Source organism: Alexandromys fortis, unplaced genomic scaffold, assembly GCF_014885135.2.
Source record: "Alexandromys fortis isolate MF-2015 unplaced genomic scaffold, M_Fortis_MF-2015_v1.1 scaffold_23, whole genome shotgun sequence".
NCBI classification, from domain to species: Eukaryota; Metazoa; Chordata; class Mammalia; order Rodentia; family Cricetidae; genus Alexandromys; species Alexandromys fortis.
The window spans coordinates 7328759-7345518 of record NW_026067907.1 but is presented as its reverse complement, the minus strand read 5'-3'; the positions used below and the strand labels follow the sequence as shown (position 1 = coordinate 7345518).

Sequence of the window (16760 nt, the reverse complement as noted above, 5' to 3'; positions counted from 1 at the left end):
AAATAAATAAATATTTTAAAAAAAAGAGTAGAATCTGGGCATGGTGACAAACATTTGTGATCCTAATACCTAAGAGGTGGCGACAGGAGAATTAGGAATTCGAGGTGAACTTGTCCATGAGCCCACAAACTCCGAGAGCACTGGAACAAGGTCCCATCAGCTTTGCCATGTTGTATTAACTAGAATGGAGTCAGTTTCCCCCCACTTAAGGAGGGGGGAGCACAAAGGCTGTGACTCACATGGAGGGTGGATTCTTCCACAAATACCATCGACTTTTTAAAAGAATCCTCAAGTCGGACAGGCAAGATGACAGCGAAGAGACACTTGCCACCAAGCCTGACAACCTGAGTTTGATCCCCAGGACCCACACGGTAGAAAAGAACAACTCCTAAAAGCTGTTCCGTGAGTCCACATGTATGCCATGACACACGTGTGTGCACACACTAGCTGCTAGAGCTAGCTAGCACCGCTATCTTTCCTCAAAGCCTCTTTCCATCCTCCTCCTTAATGTCTCAGGAAACTGGGACGCCGCTACAGCCCCAAGAAAGGACACACGGTCTGGGACAGGGCCAGCAACTCCGCGTTCCGCTCCCCAGCCAGCATAACCCTGGCAACAGCATTTTTTATTCTACGGCCCACTTCCCCACTTGTAGCCCTGATCATCACGTCTTCTGGCCATTGTCTGTAACAGAGAGGTGGGAAGGGTCATTATCTGAGCGGGAATAAACCGAGAAAGCCCACGGTACCTGACCCGGCTGGTGGGCTGAGAGCTGGTTCCTGTGGGTTTGCCTTCCCCACTGTGTGGAGAACAGAGATACAGGAAGCGGAAGTGAAAGGGATGGTAGGCTCTACAACCAGAGCGCTGGGGCGTGCTTCCAGCTCACTAACAACCTGTAAGTGATGGACTGTCAGACTCCTACTGGGACAAATCGGGATAGTTCCCCATTAGCCAGGACCTGATTCAAATTACCAAGAGTGTCCAGTGATCATTGGTTTGACTGACAGGTCTCAGAGGAACACTGGCCCCGCCCTCTGCCCTCGGGGCTTGCCAACAGGAATCTAAATTTCACTGGCCAGATATGAGTCCAAAATAAGACCCTGAGAACAGACTGGTGCCAGACTGGTGTGGGCTCTTTCAGCCTTCCAGAACCTTCTTGTCTGCTGGACAGAGCCTGTGAACCAGCAGAAATATCAAGCCCTAAGGGAAGAGCGAAAGATCACCACAGTGGCTTCCCACCAGCTGACCGTGAGTGCTCCCTCTTGTCCCTTCCAGAAAGATCTCTGTGACGGAGTAAACAGGGAGCCTTCCTCTTCCCCAGGCCTCTGCAAAGAGGGTCACGGTGGGAAGAGAGAGAGTTCAGAGAAGCTCCCAAGGGCCACCTTGGAGCTGGATGTCCTTTGAAAGCGGGGTCTTCTGGTTCGCCTGAACCCACAGAGGCTCCCCTAAGAGCACTGTGAAAAGTTAAAAAGCCACCTAATGATCGTGTCCCGTGTATGCGTGGGCGTGCTCACAGGTGCATGCACAGCATGCAGGGTGCTGGGTCTACACGCCCACTGAGTGACACTTGGCTTGGAACTCTGAAACGGTCCCAGAAATAAAATGCAGCTCTGTTCTATTTTGTGGTCTCTTACCAGGATATTGTCATACAGATATGAGCACACTGAACTCCCGCAGAGCGTGTTTGAGTGACTGGATCTGAGGGCCAGGATGAGAGGCTGAGAGAAATCATTAGAAAAGACCAACATAATGTGTTCTGGACGCCTGGCTATAGATCCAGACTAGGGTGAGGGAAGCTCTGCCCACTCTGAAGAGGAGCTCAGCTTCTCCTTGGAATGCCCTTCCCTGCTGTGCCTTCCCTGCAGTGAGAACTCCCAGGGCTAGCTACTAGGGTGTTGACTGAGGTAGACACGTCCGTGTCCAGACAGGAGGTCGGAGAGCGCCTGTCAACAGGAAATGATATTGGTAGCAGGTTGGGAAACTGAGGTAGGGTCACATATTAAATGACGATGGCCTCCAACCTCACTGGGTTCCTTAGCAATCATATGGAATCAGCCAATCAGAATACTTAGTATAATTGTACTTATTTGTTCTGCTCTCAAGTCTACCTTCTCTGTCTCTCTGTCTCTTTTGCCAAGAGCCATGAGATTAGAATTCCAGCATTCTCTCTCTCTTTGGTCTTTTGGTTTTCTGAGACAGAGTTTCTCTGTGTAGCCTTTGCTGTCCTGGAACTCACTCTGTAGACCAGGCTAGACTTGAACTCACATAGATCCATGCGCCTCTACTTCTCCAGTGCTGGAATTTAAGGCCTGTGCCACCACCACCTGGCTCTACTTTTTCTCTTAAATTATGCTTTGTTCCCGTGACCAGAATATTAAGATGTACAACTGAAATAAGTTCCTTTTTGTGTACTGCTACGCTCGGATCCAGGCAGAGTGGCCAGTTTGGCCAAGGCTACATAGTCAGACCCATTCCCTTATTTGTCCAGACGTCTATGGTGGCGTAGCCAGGAGCGCGAGCTCATTTAACTGCTGCTCCGCACTTAGCGCTGGGCTCCAGGCAGGCTGCTGCCAGTGGCTTCCCCAGTGGTTCCTGTCTATGATGAAGACACCCTGTGGGATCTTCCTACCCCTCCACCCCCCTGATTCTGCTCTTACCCTAGGCCCTCAGACAGGTTGTGACAGGGGATTTAGTGAAGAGGAAGAGAAGGGAGGAGTGGGGTTTGAGTGGGAAGGGTCTGTACTCAGCTGTGTTGGGACCAGCCCTTGAGAAGCCACAGTGGCCTATTGGAGATATTCTCCTGGAGAAGACCAATAGGAGCCACAGAAAAGATCAGTGCTCGTTTATGGACCAGCAAGGACCCCAGTTTGCACAAGTAGAGAATGCAAGCCAAGCATGCAGAACACTAGAACATTCTGCCCAAGAAGAAACAAAATATTGAGAACTGGACCCCACTTGCTAAGCCCTAAGTCGTCCAGTTAAAACTTTCAGGTGTCTTCCCTGCCCCCACCATCAGGGTAGTGAATTTTGTTTTATTTGAGAAAAATGATCAATACAGCAAAAAGCTTCACTGTTCAAGTTCTCGCTTATGCCGCTTCAAAAAAAAAAAAGTCTTTAAAAAATAATTCTATTCTTGTTTGAGAATTTTGCATGCATACAGTGTAATTTTATCATGTTTACCCCCACCTCTCCCCTAACTCCTCTCAGGTATACTCCCCCCACCCTCTCCCAACTTTGTGTCCTTTGTTTTAATGACACACAGAGTCCAGTTTGAGCTGTCCATATGGGTGTGAGGCCACCCACTGGAGCATAGCTGACCTAGCAGGTCACAACCTTAAAGAAAGATGCCCCCCCCTCCTCCAGCAAAGGGTGGTGGTTTGTGAGCCCCTCCCCACTCTATTCTAGAACATTGACTGGTTTGATACTGCACACAGCTGCTCCGTCTCTTTTAGCCTCGCCCAGCCTCTAACTCCCTAGACACCCGAGTATGACACTGACTTCTGATATCCCTGCCCCCCGCCCCCCCCCCCGCCTCCTGAGTACTGAGATTACAGGTATAAAACACAATACCCAGCTTATGTGGTGCAGGAGCTCGAACCCAGGGCATCGTGAGAGATAAGCAAGCACTCTACCAACTGAGCCACAGCCTTAGTCCTGGAGACGGCCAGTCCGGTGACCTGCATGTCTGCACTCTGTGCCAAGCACCGAGAATAAAGTACTCTAAAGAGTGACGTCTAGAGCTGCGGAGATGGCTCTGTCTATAAAGCACTTGCCTGCAAATGTGAGGACCAGCGTTCGGGGTCCCAGACGCCATTTAAAATCTGGGAGAGTGCGGTGGCTGCCTAAAATCTCAGTGCTGGTGAGGCAAAGACAGGATCCCAGGTGCAGCTGGCTGGATTGTGGAGGTCCAGGTTCAGTGAGACCCTGTGACCTTGTTTGTTTTCAATTGTTGTGGTAGTGACCATAACCAAAAGCAACAATGATATGGGATTCCCTCTGTATGCTGTGAATATGTTTTATTACTATTGGTTAATAAAGAAGCTGTTCCAGCCTATGGAAGGGCAGGATAAAACTAGGCAGAAAAACCAAACAGATATATAGAGAGAGTAGAGAGGATCACAGAGACAACTCTGTGGCTGCCAAAGGAGAAAGATGCCAGCCAGAACCTTACCTGGTAAGCCACAGCCTTGTGGTGATACACAGATTAATAGAAATGGGTTAATTCAAGATGTAAGAGCTAGCTAGAAATATGCCTGAGTCATTGGCCAAATAGTGTTGTAATTAATACAGTTTCTATGTGATTTTTCGGGTCTGGGTGGCCAGGGAATGAACGAGCAGTCTCCTCTACACAACATGGGAAGGAAAGGGTTTGTTTCCTCTTACAGGGTACAGTCCTACAGGGCAGGAACTCAAGGCAGGAATCCGGAGTTGGGAACTGAAGTAGAGGCTATGGAGGAACGCTGCCTTCTACTTCCCAGGACCACCTGCTCAGGAATTTCACCACCCACCGTGGGATGGTCCTTCCCATGTCAGTCATCCATCAAGAAAACATCTTACAGACTTGCCTACAGGCAACTGAGCTTCCCTCTTCTTGGATGACTCCAGTTTGTGTCAAGTTGACAAAACCCTGTCATCAGCATGCTCTCCCTCAGTAGATAAACTAGAGAGCTACGGGGAAGACACTGATGTCAACCTCTTCCCCCCCCCCCACACACACACACAAGCCAAAGGGACAAAAACCAGGAGGAGGACATCAGTTGATTTTCTCAGTAACAATGGAAAATGCTCCTCTTACCATCTCCATGTTCCTGACAGGGAGACGGGTTTATAGAATAAAACCCACCCGAGATCAGACAATCCCATCCTGGAGGTGGAATCCAGTCCCAAATCTGAGCCCAAAGCCAGTGTTCATGTCTGTTATGCTTTTCCGACTCAAAGTCTCTCAGTTCCTCTTGAGCAAGTGTTGAAGCCACCCATCCCAAGGAAGAAATTAGAGATCTGACTCCCGGCACTCAGAGTCCACGCCCACAGCTCTGTCCACTCTTCAGACACTGACCACAAGTCACTTTACCTGTGCTTCTGACCCGTGAGCCTAAGTCAGGGTTTCCGTGGGTTCAATTCATTGCCCTAACAGACTGTAGAACTCAGCGGGAACTGTAGCAGTGAATTGCAAAGGTTGTCACGATGGCTATAGATGGACAGGTATGAAATGAGAGGGACGGTGGAGGGACACAGCTTCCTTGCCCTCTCTGCCCCCACCTCAGAAATCTCCACATCTGTTTCCTAGACGCTCTCAGAACCCTGTTTTTGGGGGAGGGGCTATGGAGACTCTAAGACAGACATGATCATTGTCCACTGGTGCTCAGCTCAATATCCAGCAGGCCCTCTCCTTCCCTGCAGGCTGAACACTGGACCTTCCAGGAACCAACTCCATCCTGCAGCTCTCTAGGGGGCAGTCAGCCATCAGTCACTGTGTACAAAGAAACACTACTGTGGAGATCCCACGCATGTTTAAGAGTTGGGGAGCAGGGAAAGAATGGAATCCCAACAGAAAATCCACAATGGCAAAACCAGTTATCACTCGGTTAAGTCATAATCTGCTGACTGCTTTGGGAAATCCTGCTGAGTCTCCAGAAATATGCATTCTGAGTTGCTAGGGGAGACTGAAAAAGCATCTTTTGAAACAGTGTCTAGCTGGGTAGTGGTGGCACACATCTTTAATCCCAGCACTCGAGAGGCAGAGGCAGGTAATCTCTGTGACTTTGAGGCCAGGATGAGCTACAAAGCAAGTTCTAGGACAGCCAGAACTGTTACACAGAGAAGCCTTGACTCAAAAAACTATGATAGATGATAGATAAGGGAAGAGAGAGAGAGAGAGAGAGAGAGAGAGAGAGAGAGAGAGAGAGAGATGTAGAGATAGATAGATGTAGAGATAGATAGATAGATAGATAGATAGATAGATAGATAGATAGATAGAGATAGATAGATAGATAGATAGATAGATAGATAGATAGATAGATAGATAGAACAGTGTCTGTCTGTAAAGAAGAGACTGCTATCCTTTATGGCTGAGTCTATAAAGAGCAACCCAGGATATCCTCCCTATGCCAGTGCTTCCTGAATTGCTCCCATGCTTCAGCTGGTGGTGGTGAGGGCATCCTTTGAGCAACAAGGAGCACTGAGAAAGGAAGAGGTAGGAATTAAGCAGCCACAGCACCTAACAGCACTTGGGGACCCAGGCTGTCCCGGGGTTGGAGATAACAGTCCTGCATGACTGTCCACTTTGATAGCTTCTTCCTCTGTGGGCCCCAGCACGACAGAAACTCCTCCTCAGTCCAGCCCCTCCCACCTTTCCCAGTCATGACAAGGTTGTCTCCTCCTCAAATCCAAGGGAATGACATCTACTGTCCAAGAGAGAAGCATACTACTGTCCGTTAGCTGTGTTTACCAGTGAATTGGTAGAGAGTGTGGCTACAAACTGCAGACCGAGACATGGGAACAGGGGACTAGCTAGAGAGAGATGTGGCAGGAAAGATCAACAAAACTCTATCCGCACGGTACTTGTGCTCGCTGTGTGTGTCTCTCTGTCTCTTTCTCTCTCATTCGCTCTCTGTCTCTTGTCTCTCTCTTTTCCACTTCCTGTGTGTATGCCAGGGTGTGTGGTGGTGTGCATGTGTGTGTGAGTTTTTGCCTGTGCAGGCACCTATGTGTGACAGAGGAGGATATTAGGTGTCTCTCTCAGTCACTTCTCCATCTTGTTTTTAAAGACAGGGTTTCTCAGTGATTGCAGCCTGACCGGCAGGCCACTAAGTCCCCAGAATCTGTCTATCCCCACCACCGGGTGCTGGGGTTATAAATAGATGCTGTCATACCCAGATTTTTTTGAAGGGGGATTATTGAGACAGTCTTTCTCTGTGTAACAGCCCTAGCTGTCCTGAACTCGCTCTGTAGACCAGGCTGGCCTCGATCTCGTGGAGATCCGCCTGCCTTGGCCTCCCAAGTACTGGGATTTAAAGGCGTGCACCACCACCACCGCCCAGCACAAGGCCCAGATTTTTGTGTGAATGCTGAGAGTCTACACTCGGGTCCTCATGCTTGCACAGACACTTTTCTGGGCAATCTCTCCAGCCATGGTTTCTTCGTCATTGGTGTATTTCATGGTTTTTTTTTTTTTTGTTTTTTTTTTTTTTTGGTTTTTCGAGACAGGGTTTCTCTGTGGCTTTGGAGCCTGTCCTGGAACTAGCTCTGTAGACCAGGCTGGTCTCGAACTCACAGAGATCCGCCTGCCTCTGCCTCCCGAGTGCTGGGATTAAAGGCGTGCGTCACCATGGCCCGGCTCATGTATCTTTAAGAAAAAAAAAATCCTGTTCCTGATGCTGTCACCTAGTTCTAATGAGAACTCTTAGAAGAAATACAGTGTGCTAACCCGTAGAGCCAGGAAAAATGAAGAATTGTGGATGCCGGTAACTGGAGGTTGGAAATCATCTCTGGTGTTAGTGGAGGGGATGTAGACATTTTGGTCTGTTGGGTGGAGAAGCGAGGAGGGGAGAATGGGGCAGGGGATACAGACGGTGAGGAGACACAGCAGGACACTCTGGCTTACCTCATCCCTCACGTGGGAGAGGGCCTCCCCAGTGATATAAAACCATCTTCAGATGCTGAGGAGATGACAGCTGTCACTGTCTTCCGTTTGTGACCACAGGAGACCACAGAGAGAGACATTTCCCAAGAATGGAGCCACTGGCAACGACCTTTTGTCCTCTGGAATCCACACAGTACACCGGAAACGAATCCCTAAATGGAACCACCTGGTCTTCAAAGCAAGTGGTTGACTATAGTTATATTTCTGTTTCCCTGGTGATCTGTATGCTGGGCCTGACTGGGAACGGACTTTTGATATGGTTCCTCGTCTTCTGTGTCAAGAGGAAGCCATTCTCCATCTACCTCCTGCATCTCGCCATTGCCGACTTCATGGTTCTCCTCTGTTCGTCCGTCATTCAGTTAGTGAACACCTTCCACATCCATGACGTCACCTTACTGAGCTATGCCATCTTCCTCATGATCTTTGGCTACAACACGGGCCTACACCTCCTCACAGCCATCAGCGTGGAGCGATGCCTTTCAGTGCTTTACCCAATCTGGTACCAGTGCCGGCGCCCAAAGCACCAGTCTGCCGTGGCCTGTGCGCTGCTGTGGGCCCTCTCTGTGCTCGTGTCTGGGTTGGAAAACTTCTTCTGCATCCTGGAAGTGAAGCCCCGATTCCCAGAATGCCGTTACGTGTACATATTTTCCTGTATCTTGACATTCCTGGTCTTTGTGCCTCTCATGGTCTTCTCCAATCTAATCCTCTTCATCCAGGTCTGCTGCAACCTGAAGCCACGCCAGCCCGCCAAGCTCTACGTGATCATCATGGCCACGGTCATCCTGTTTCTCGTCTTTGCCATGCCCATGAAGGTGTTGCTCATCGTCGGCTACTATTCCAACTCAACAGACGAATCCGTCTGGAAATCCCTCCCTTACCTGACCATGCTGTCCACCATCAACTGCAGCATCAACCCAGTTGTCTATGTCGTGGTAGGCAGTCTGAGCAGGAAGAGGAGACAGAAGTCTCTGAAAGAAGCCCTGCAGAAGGTCTTTGAGGAAAAGACAGCCGTGGGCTCCAGGGAGGATGTTGCACAGTTCCCTCCTCTTTCGTGACCTCCTGCTAGGATAGCCCCAAGGAAGGACGCTTGATGTCATCCCCGTGTGGGAATATAAGACTGTTCTGAAACCACTTCGCTATCTTCCCACCTGGTGGTTCACCTAAGATGAAAGGGAAAGTCCTTCATCCCTCCGGCAAGAAATGATAATGAGACACCCTGTACACAGGACGTACTTGGCCGCTGACAACTTGATGGGGCTCATGGCTTTTGCCAGTCCTGGGGATTGGCTCTTGAGCGTCCTACGTGCTGGGCAAGTTCTCTAGCACAGAGCTCTGACCCTTGCTTGACCTTGCCTTCCCAGCACAGAACTCCATGTCCCAACCTGTCTCACATCATCTTCTTGTCACCCTTAGGAGCCACTGTTATCGATCTACTGTCACAGATAAAGGTAAGAGGTTTAGTGAGGACTCAGAATATGGATGGTGCTGATCCAGACTGTGACCTAAGGAGTCTGACCCCCAAACCCACCCTTGAGACCATAAAGCCCAGGGCAGTCTTTGAGAGGCACTATGAACTATACTTTAGTCGGATATCACTCCTCACTTCCTCTCCCTTGGGTCTCCCCTTTCCATCTTGTCCTTCAAACGCATCAGAAGAAAACAGGTCAGTACAGATAAGGGACACCTATGCTACCTTACAAGCAACTTCACTATTCACACACTAAGAAATTACTATGGGTCCAATTGAGAGGTAGCTGGGATGTCCCATGTGTCCTTTAAAGATGTCATCCTGTAAGAATTAGAGGGAGTGTCGGGCATTGGTAGTGCATGCTTTTAATCCCAGCATTTGGGAGGCAGAGGCAGGTAGATCTCAGTGAGTTTAAGGTCGACCTGATCTACAAAGCAAGTTCCAGGACAGCCAGGACTGTTACACAGAGAAACTCTGTCTTGGAAAAAAAAGAAAAGAAAAGAAAAGAAAAGAAAAGAAAAGAAAAGAAAAGAAAAGAAAAGAAAAGAAAAGGAATTAGAGGAAACCTCAACAAGGAGGAGTGAAAATTTGCTTAGGCATGGACATTTTCTCTCTGTCTCCCTTCCTGCCTCCCCCCACTCCCAAGTGTCCCTCCTCTGATTTTCTTCTATCCCTACTTAGTTTTTTGAGAGAAGATTTTACTATGTAGCTCAGTCTTGCCTCAAGTTTTCAACGCGGCTGCCTAGTTTCCGAGCATTGGGATTACAGACACGTTCTACCATTCCCAGTTACTTCTCTTCACTCTGTTCCTGTCTTCTGCTTTCTTTTGCCTAAACGTGAGATGCTTATGTACCTAGGAACAACATGCAATGCACCTTTCTGTAAAATGTGTACAAAACAAATCCATGCTTCTCCCTTGGTGACCCCAGCGTGCGGCTATTACCTGACCTCCCTAACACACCATCCCTCACTCCTCGGCTCATTACTGAGCACTAATTGGAAATGCTGCTGCCAATACTTTTGAAATGGAGTGTTTTCTGTTTTTATTGCAAAGCAAACATTCTGCAGTAGTCCCAAGGCACAGTGGAAGGACTTTGCTATTTTAAGGTCAGGCCCAGCTTCTTCTCAGTGTTATTTATAGATTTTGTTCATCGAGTCATTTTCTTACTGATATAAAGTCCCACAATGCAACTGGCTTTCATAAGATAAAACCTTAAAAGCAAACCTGAAAACCTGGGGTTATACTGAATGCTTTAGGATTCTGTGGCTTTGGGCCCGTTCCAACTATAATGAGAAGTTCCAACTACAATAAATCATAAATTAGAAAGTATATTTTAATAAATATGACAGCAGGTTAATATCCTTTAATATTTGGAATGTTCAACTAAACCAAGAGTAAAAATGGTGGGATACCAATAGATAAATGGATAAATATTAAATGATGAACAATTTATAATCCCACTACAAACAAGCAAAAATGACCCATAATCAGAAGTGTTTGAATTCAGTAGTTACCAAAAATGCTAATTAAAGACAACGGAATGGAGCCAGGCATATCCAGATCCATAATCTGAACACTCAGAGGTGAGGAAACAGGGGGTTTCCTGTGACCCTCAAATAAACAATAAAATAAAATATCTGAATGCTGTTTTAGCTCATACAAATGGCAAAGCCTAATAAATTGTTGTCTGCGTATGCGTGGTGCTTGGGGAAGAAACCCAAGGCCTCGCACGCCAGACAAGCCCTCTGTCATGAGCTAGACTCCCTGCCAAGGGTGGATGTTACTAGTCAAGAACTGAGAGCAGCCTCTTTGGACACCGAGTCGCTACCTTCCTGGTTTCCACTCACTCCATCCTGAACTGCGTTTGGTTTGTTGAGTTGCATGCTGAGGAGAGAGAACTGAACCTTTCCTTTGGCTGCTGAGTTAGGAGGGTGTCCGCCATTGACTCTGAACCGGGACTATAACCGTCCAACCTCCTCAGCGACCTCGCTGTGAGAGAGACTGCTGTCATTGCCGGAAGAGCACAGGCTGCCTGGACTCCGGCGGAAGAGCGGCCACTTCTGAGCTACAAGCCAGAAAATATCGCTCCCTCCATGAATGCCGCCTTCCTTCAGAAACTTGCCCTTTGCTGGGTGTTTCTGGCTTGCTCTGAGAAACACCGGGAGAGCTGTCCCGGTGACCCTCCCCAAAATTTGACAGTGGGATACAGCTGAGGAGAGCATCCCTCACACCTCAGCATCCGTCTTGATCCTAGGATCAGCTTCTACTACTGTGAAACCACCAAGGTGACCCAGACTGCAAAGCACTTTTCTTTTTAATGTGAGAAAAGCGGAGAAACAAACCCGCAACTCTAAAGCAGCCCCAGGGAGTCTTCCTCACTCTCTGCCCCCGTCGCTTGCAGTCACCGATTTCAACCTCCAGGATTCTCTCTGCTCTGGGGAACCACTGCAGGGACAGAAGGGGTTAGAAACGGTGAAGTAAAGAAAGTCCTAACGGACCTGCAGGAGCTTCCCTGGGGTGTGAGCAGGCTCTCTGTGAAGAAGTTGGGAAGTCAGTCAGATCTGAGGCTCCACAGACTCTGCCCTTTCCTGACCCCGGTTCCAGTCACTTCAGGGCAAGTACTTTATTTCATATTGTGTTTCACTGGGAATCCGAGAAACACGGGCTATCTCCAAAGGTGTGTGTGTGTCTCTCTGTATTAGCAGCTGTGTACTTAGGCAGCCGGAGCCAGGATGGTGAGCTGGCTCAGTAGGCAAAGGTGCTTGCTGTTAAGCCTGGTAACCTGAGTTGGGTCCCACATGGTGGGGTCAGAGAATTGACTTTTGCAAGTTGTCCCCTAACCAATGTGGGCACCCACCCACCCACACAAATAAACAATGTAAATATTTAAAAATTGAATAGCAGAATTCGACCATAAAATGCCTTCGGTTCCATATAAGAGATAATGCCAAATGCTATTGCAACACTGTGACCGACTACTCACGTACAAACACTTACTGAGGATGCATGGCCTGTGCTCTTGTCTAAGGGGCTGGGAAAGGCACACAGCAAGCCTGTACTTGTCTGGAATCCCTCGGCCTCTGGGCTGATCAATCATGAGGCCAGGACCTGTGCACTAGCTCTCTCCGGATCCAGGAAATTTCAGGCACCCAAGAGGTCCTCATCATCCAGAGGACCTGAGTTCAGTTTTCAGCAGTCACATCGGGTGATTCACAATTGGCTGTAACACCAGCTCTGGGAGTGGGAGGGGGATCCAATGCCTCTGGCCTTTGACCTCCACAGGGCCCTGCACTCACATACTCACACCCCCATACAGACACACATACATACACATAACATACACATCATTAAAATAATAAAAGATAAACAAATCTTTTAAAAATGCCACCAGGCAGCATTAGACACCCAGGTAGCCTTATTCTTTGCTGCAGCTGCCTGACTCTCCCTGACCTTAGTCAGAGAGGATCCATGGACTGTTCTCACACCTTCAGCTGCTGCAAAGCTCTTGACCCACCCTTGCCTCATGTGATAAGGGTGCATGGAGGGGGGGCAGAGTGAGCTAGCTCCCCTGTTCCTGCTTTTCTCTGTGTGCTTTCTCTGCCTCCAGGCGGTAGAAAAGGAGACAGCTGGCCCCAGCAGACGTGGGCGGGCATGAGTCTCTTCCCTGCCCCGTCCAGAGTCAATGTACTTGGACTCTTCTAGAAGTGGTGGCTGCCGTCCCATGCTGAGGCCCAAAAATTACTGGAGTGAGGGCAAAGGGAAGTCCCAGGGGCAGGGTGAGCTCTTGAGTAGGGAAGTGGCAGTCTCAGCGGTCTGGTCCCACACACACCCCAGGTAAACCTTGTGCGCGCCTGGATATGCACACTGCCCCAGCAACTGACAGCACCAAGAAGCGGGAAACAGACACAGTCCCTGCTTGCGGGGAGGATTAGAATTGAGTGGCTGTTTCAAGTTATATTTTAGTTTTTAGATTTTTGGTTTTTACTATTATTAAGACAGGGTTTCACTATTTAGCCCTAGCTGTCTTAGAACTCACTTTGCAGCCTGGGCTGGCATCCACCTTACAGATATCTACCTGCCTCTGCTAGGATTAATAGTTCTTAGCTTTCTTGAGACAAGTAACTCAGGTTGGTCTTGAACTCAGTAAGTAGTGGACGATGGCCTTTAACTCCTGATTCTCCTGTTTCCAACTCTCTAAAGCAACTTAAAACAATCTTTTTCAAGTTGGGTGGTGGTGGTGCACACCTTTAATCCCAGTATTTTGGGAGGCAGAAGCAGGCAGATCTCTATGAGTTCAAAGCCAGTCTGGTCTACAGAGCGAGTTCTAGGACAGCCAGGGCTACACAGAGAGAAACACTGTCTCCAAACAAAAACCAAATCATTCCAAAGGAGAGAGACTGTAACTTAGTTGACAGACCATTTGATTAGCATTCCTGAAGCTTAGCATCCCTGGGTTTGATTCCCAGGGCCCCCTAAACTAGGCGTGGTAACACGTGACTATGGTACCAGCACTCAGAAAGCAGACGCAGGGGCTGGAGAGATGGCTCAGTGGTTAGGAGCACTGGCTATTCTCCCAGATAACCAGGTTTTGATTTCCAGCACCTACATGGCAGCTGACAACCATTTTAAACTCCAGTCCCAGGGGATCCTACACCTTCTTTCTGGCCTCTGTGGCATGCACATGGTTCACAGCCATACATGCAGACAAAACACTCATGTATGTAAAATAAGTAATTTTTTAAAGGTAGGAGCAGAAAGAATAAGGAGTTCAAAGCCATCCTTGTCTATATAGTATATCTGAGGTCAATCTAGGCTCCATGAGACCTGGGCCAGAGGCATTACTGGGTAAGGGGCTGAAGATGGTAGTGACAGCGGGGAACCATGGACACTGACAGGCAACGCTGCTGAAAAGGTGCCCTTCCCCTCATACACTGCACAGGCTGTCTCCACAGGAGGCAGTTACAGGTGAGGCTGGGGTTTCAGTGCATCCTTCAGAGGCTATGTTCAGCCCTAAGGGTGGGGACCCGCTCAGAACCAAGGTGGCCACTGGGACCATACTGGCACCCAATTAAGGGCGGAAGAGAGCAGATGGACCTGGGCTATGAGACGTCCGACCTGCTACTGCTCCTTGGGAAAGTCATGCTGGCTCCGGTTCTAAGCCCTGAGTCAGCATTTCCAGGTAAGAGCCTGGAGGACAAAGGCTGCAATGACAGAAGGGACACCAGGAGACCGAGAACTCAGTACCTGCCCTTCAGTGGTTACCAGAGCATCTGACCTGCCAACCTGACTGGATGGCGCACCACAGGAGAAAATAAATGCCACAGGAGAAAATAAAACAAAACAGGGTTCTGGGAGAGGTCAGGGAGGTGAATCCACCACATCGGGATCCTGTGGCCTCATAGCAGGGAGTGGGGACCCCTTAGATTGGTGGGAACGAACATGACAAAGACACAAGGACCCAACATGGCCCTGTCCAACACCCAGGAATCCAAGATGGCTGAAGAAAGGATCTGTGAAGAGATCTCTAGTAGCCAGCTCAGAGACAGCGGATAGGCTCACCTGAGAAGGTGGAAGCTGGCCTGTCCAGAGGGTGCTGATGATGTGGGACTGAGCACCGGAACCTCTGACTCAGAGCTCCCTGCTGGGAGTCCATCATGCTGTAGGAACCTGGCCCGTTCACTACTCCAGCCCCAGAGCAGGACGCCTGATGGAGACCCCCACTCAGACCTCTCACCCTGAGCGGGTGCTGGCAGGGACCCCTCTCCAGCTCAAACTGTGTGTGGCTCCACCACACCCTACACACATGCCCTGGAGCAGCTAATCCTAGGTTCAGACCCGGTTCAGCTCAGTCAGTACCACTCATCAGCTTTCCCAAGCTAGGGTTCAATACTTCATCTGTGGGAACGATGTGCCTGAGGGACACGGCGTCCATCATGGGAGGTGGCCATAGCAGCTATCGGCAGGAAAGGCCACAGTTATGACAGTTTTGTTTTGTTTTGTTTTGGGTGGATTTTTGTGCGGTTGTTTTGTTTTGTGACATGATTTCTCTGTGTAGCCTTGGCTGTCCTGGAACTTGCTTTGTAGATTAGGCGGGCCTTGAACTCACAGAGATCGGCCTGCCTCTGCCTCCCAAGTGCTGGGATTAAAGGTGTGCGCCAACACTGCCGGCTATAGTTCTTAAAATTTCACACTTTATGAGAATGCCCTGCTGCGTTTTGAGGAACCCTCTGTTTGTCTTGTCCAAGCAGTACGGCGTGAGGGCCAGCCCACCGCCTGGGAAAGTGAAGACAGGGGATAGACTCCTGGCCTTTACTTTGTCAGATGTATTTCATGAGCAGTCTTTCGACTCCATCAGCACGTATCTGTGATAGCAGGGCACCCACTCTCCATCCCTAGGACTCCTCTGCCCACAGCCCTTCCCACACCGCATGACTGCACCGCAGCCTTGGTTTAGATCACGTGGTACTGAGCTTTGCTCTGGACGGGCTGTCACCCCACAATAATTGCCGGAAACAGACCTGAGAAGGCCGTGTGCTCTGAACTACCAGCTTCTTACTGTGAACACAGAGCTTCCTGCATGTGCATTTGATGGTTTCATTAGCGGAAATTAAGGCTGACTGTTCGTTCCTCCCATAATGCCTCAGCATGTACCAGCCCAGCGGTAGTGTATCCTTGGGTTAGAGCAATTTTTAATCCTAAACAATTGCCTGATCCTAAAATCTTCTGGTTGAGTTGCTTAAATTTCATCTAAAAATGTACGATGAGGGACTGGAGAGATTGCTCAGTGGTTAGGAGCAGCGGCTGTTCTTCCAGAGAACAGTTTAATTCCCAGTGCCGACATGGCAGTTCACAACTGCCTGTAACTCCAGTTCTAGGGGACCTGACACCCTCACACAGACATGCATGTAGGCAAAAAACCAATGTACATGAAATAAAATCATTTTTTTTTAAATGTTGCATGAGTTTTGGTTTAGGATTTGGACATAATTCCAACAATTGCTGGAATGGCCCCATTTCTACTGCTTTATAGTATGAATCGACACGTCCTAACATCCTCAAAACTGGCGATTATAAATCAGAATATTAGCCAATTCTGAAAAACACTGATGAGGGGCTCAAATATTCAGCCAAGATTTAGTTCTTTTTACAAAAATAAAGTTATCTCATTAGTTTGTAAATTTGTTTTCAATGTTAAAATTACATGTATGCCAAAGGAAAAGTGATGGTTATTAGTAAACACTTATTTTTGTGTTTTGAGATAGTTATATAGTTCTTACCGTCGTGGAACTATGTAGACCAAACTGACCTCTAACCCAGAGATCCACCTTCCTGAGTGCACAGATTAAAGGCATACACCACTACACCACCTGGCTAAAATGCTTGATTTGTATACTTAATAGACTTGCACACTTGAGCTCACCTGAAAAGATCTTGGCTGAAAAGAAACTGTGAGCTAGCCGGGCGATGGTGGGGCACACCTTTAATCCCAGCACTAGGGAGGCAGAGGCAGATGGATCTCTGTGAGTTCGAGGCCAGCCTGGTCTACAGAGCTAGTTCCAGTACAGGCGTCAATGCTACAGAGAAACCCTGTCTCGAAACAATAAAAGCAACCACAAAAAGCTGTGAGTGGAGAAAAAGCTAAGAAGCCTGT

At 48.7% G+C, this 16760-nt stretch overlaps 1 protein-coding gene across 1 annotated transcript; it reads left to right on the top strand.

Annotated features, from left to right (window-relative positions):
• Positions 1 to 1133: 1133 nt before the first annotated feature.
• Positions 1134 to 9334, top strand: LOC126497755 (mas-related G-protein coupled receptor member H). Its single transcript, XM_050135934.1, has 2 exons — positions 1134 to 1246; positions 7701 to 9334. The coding sequence occupies exon 2, from the start codon at positions 7730 to 7732 to the stop codon at positions 8693 to 8695; it is 966 nt and encodes a 321-aa protein (XP_049991891.1). The 5' UTR covers positions 1134 to 1246; positions 7701 to 7729; the 3' UTR covers positions 8696 to 9334.
• The last annotated feature ends 7426 nt before the right edge of the window (positions 9335 to 16760 follow it).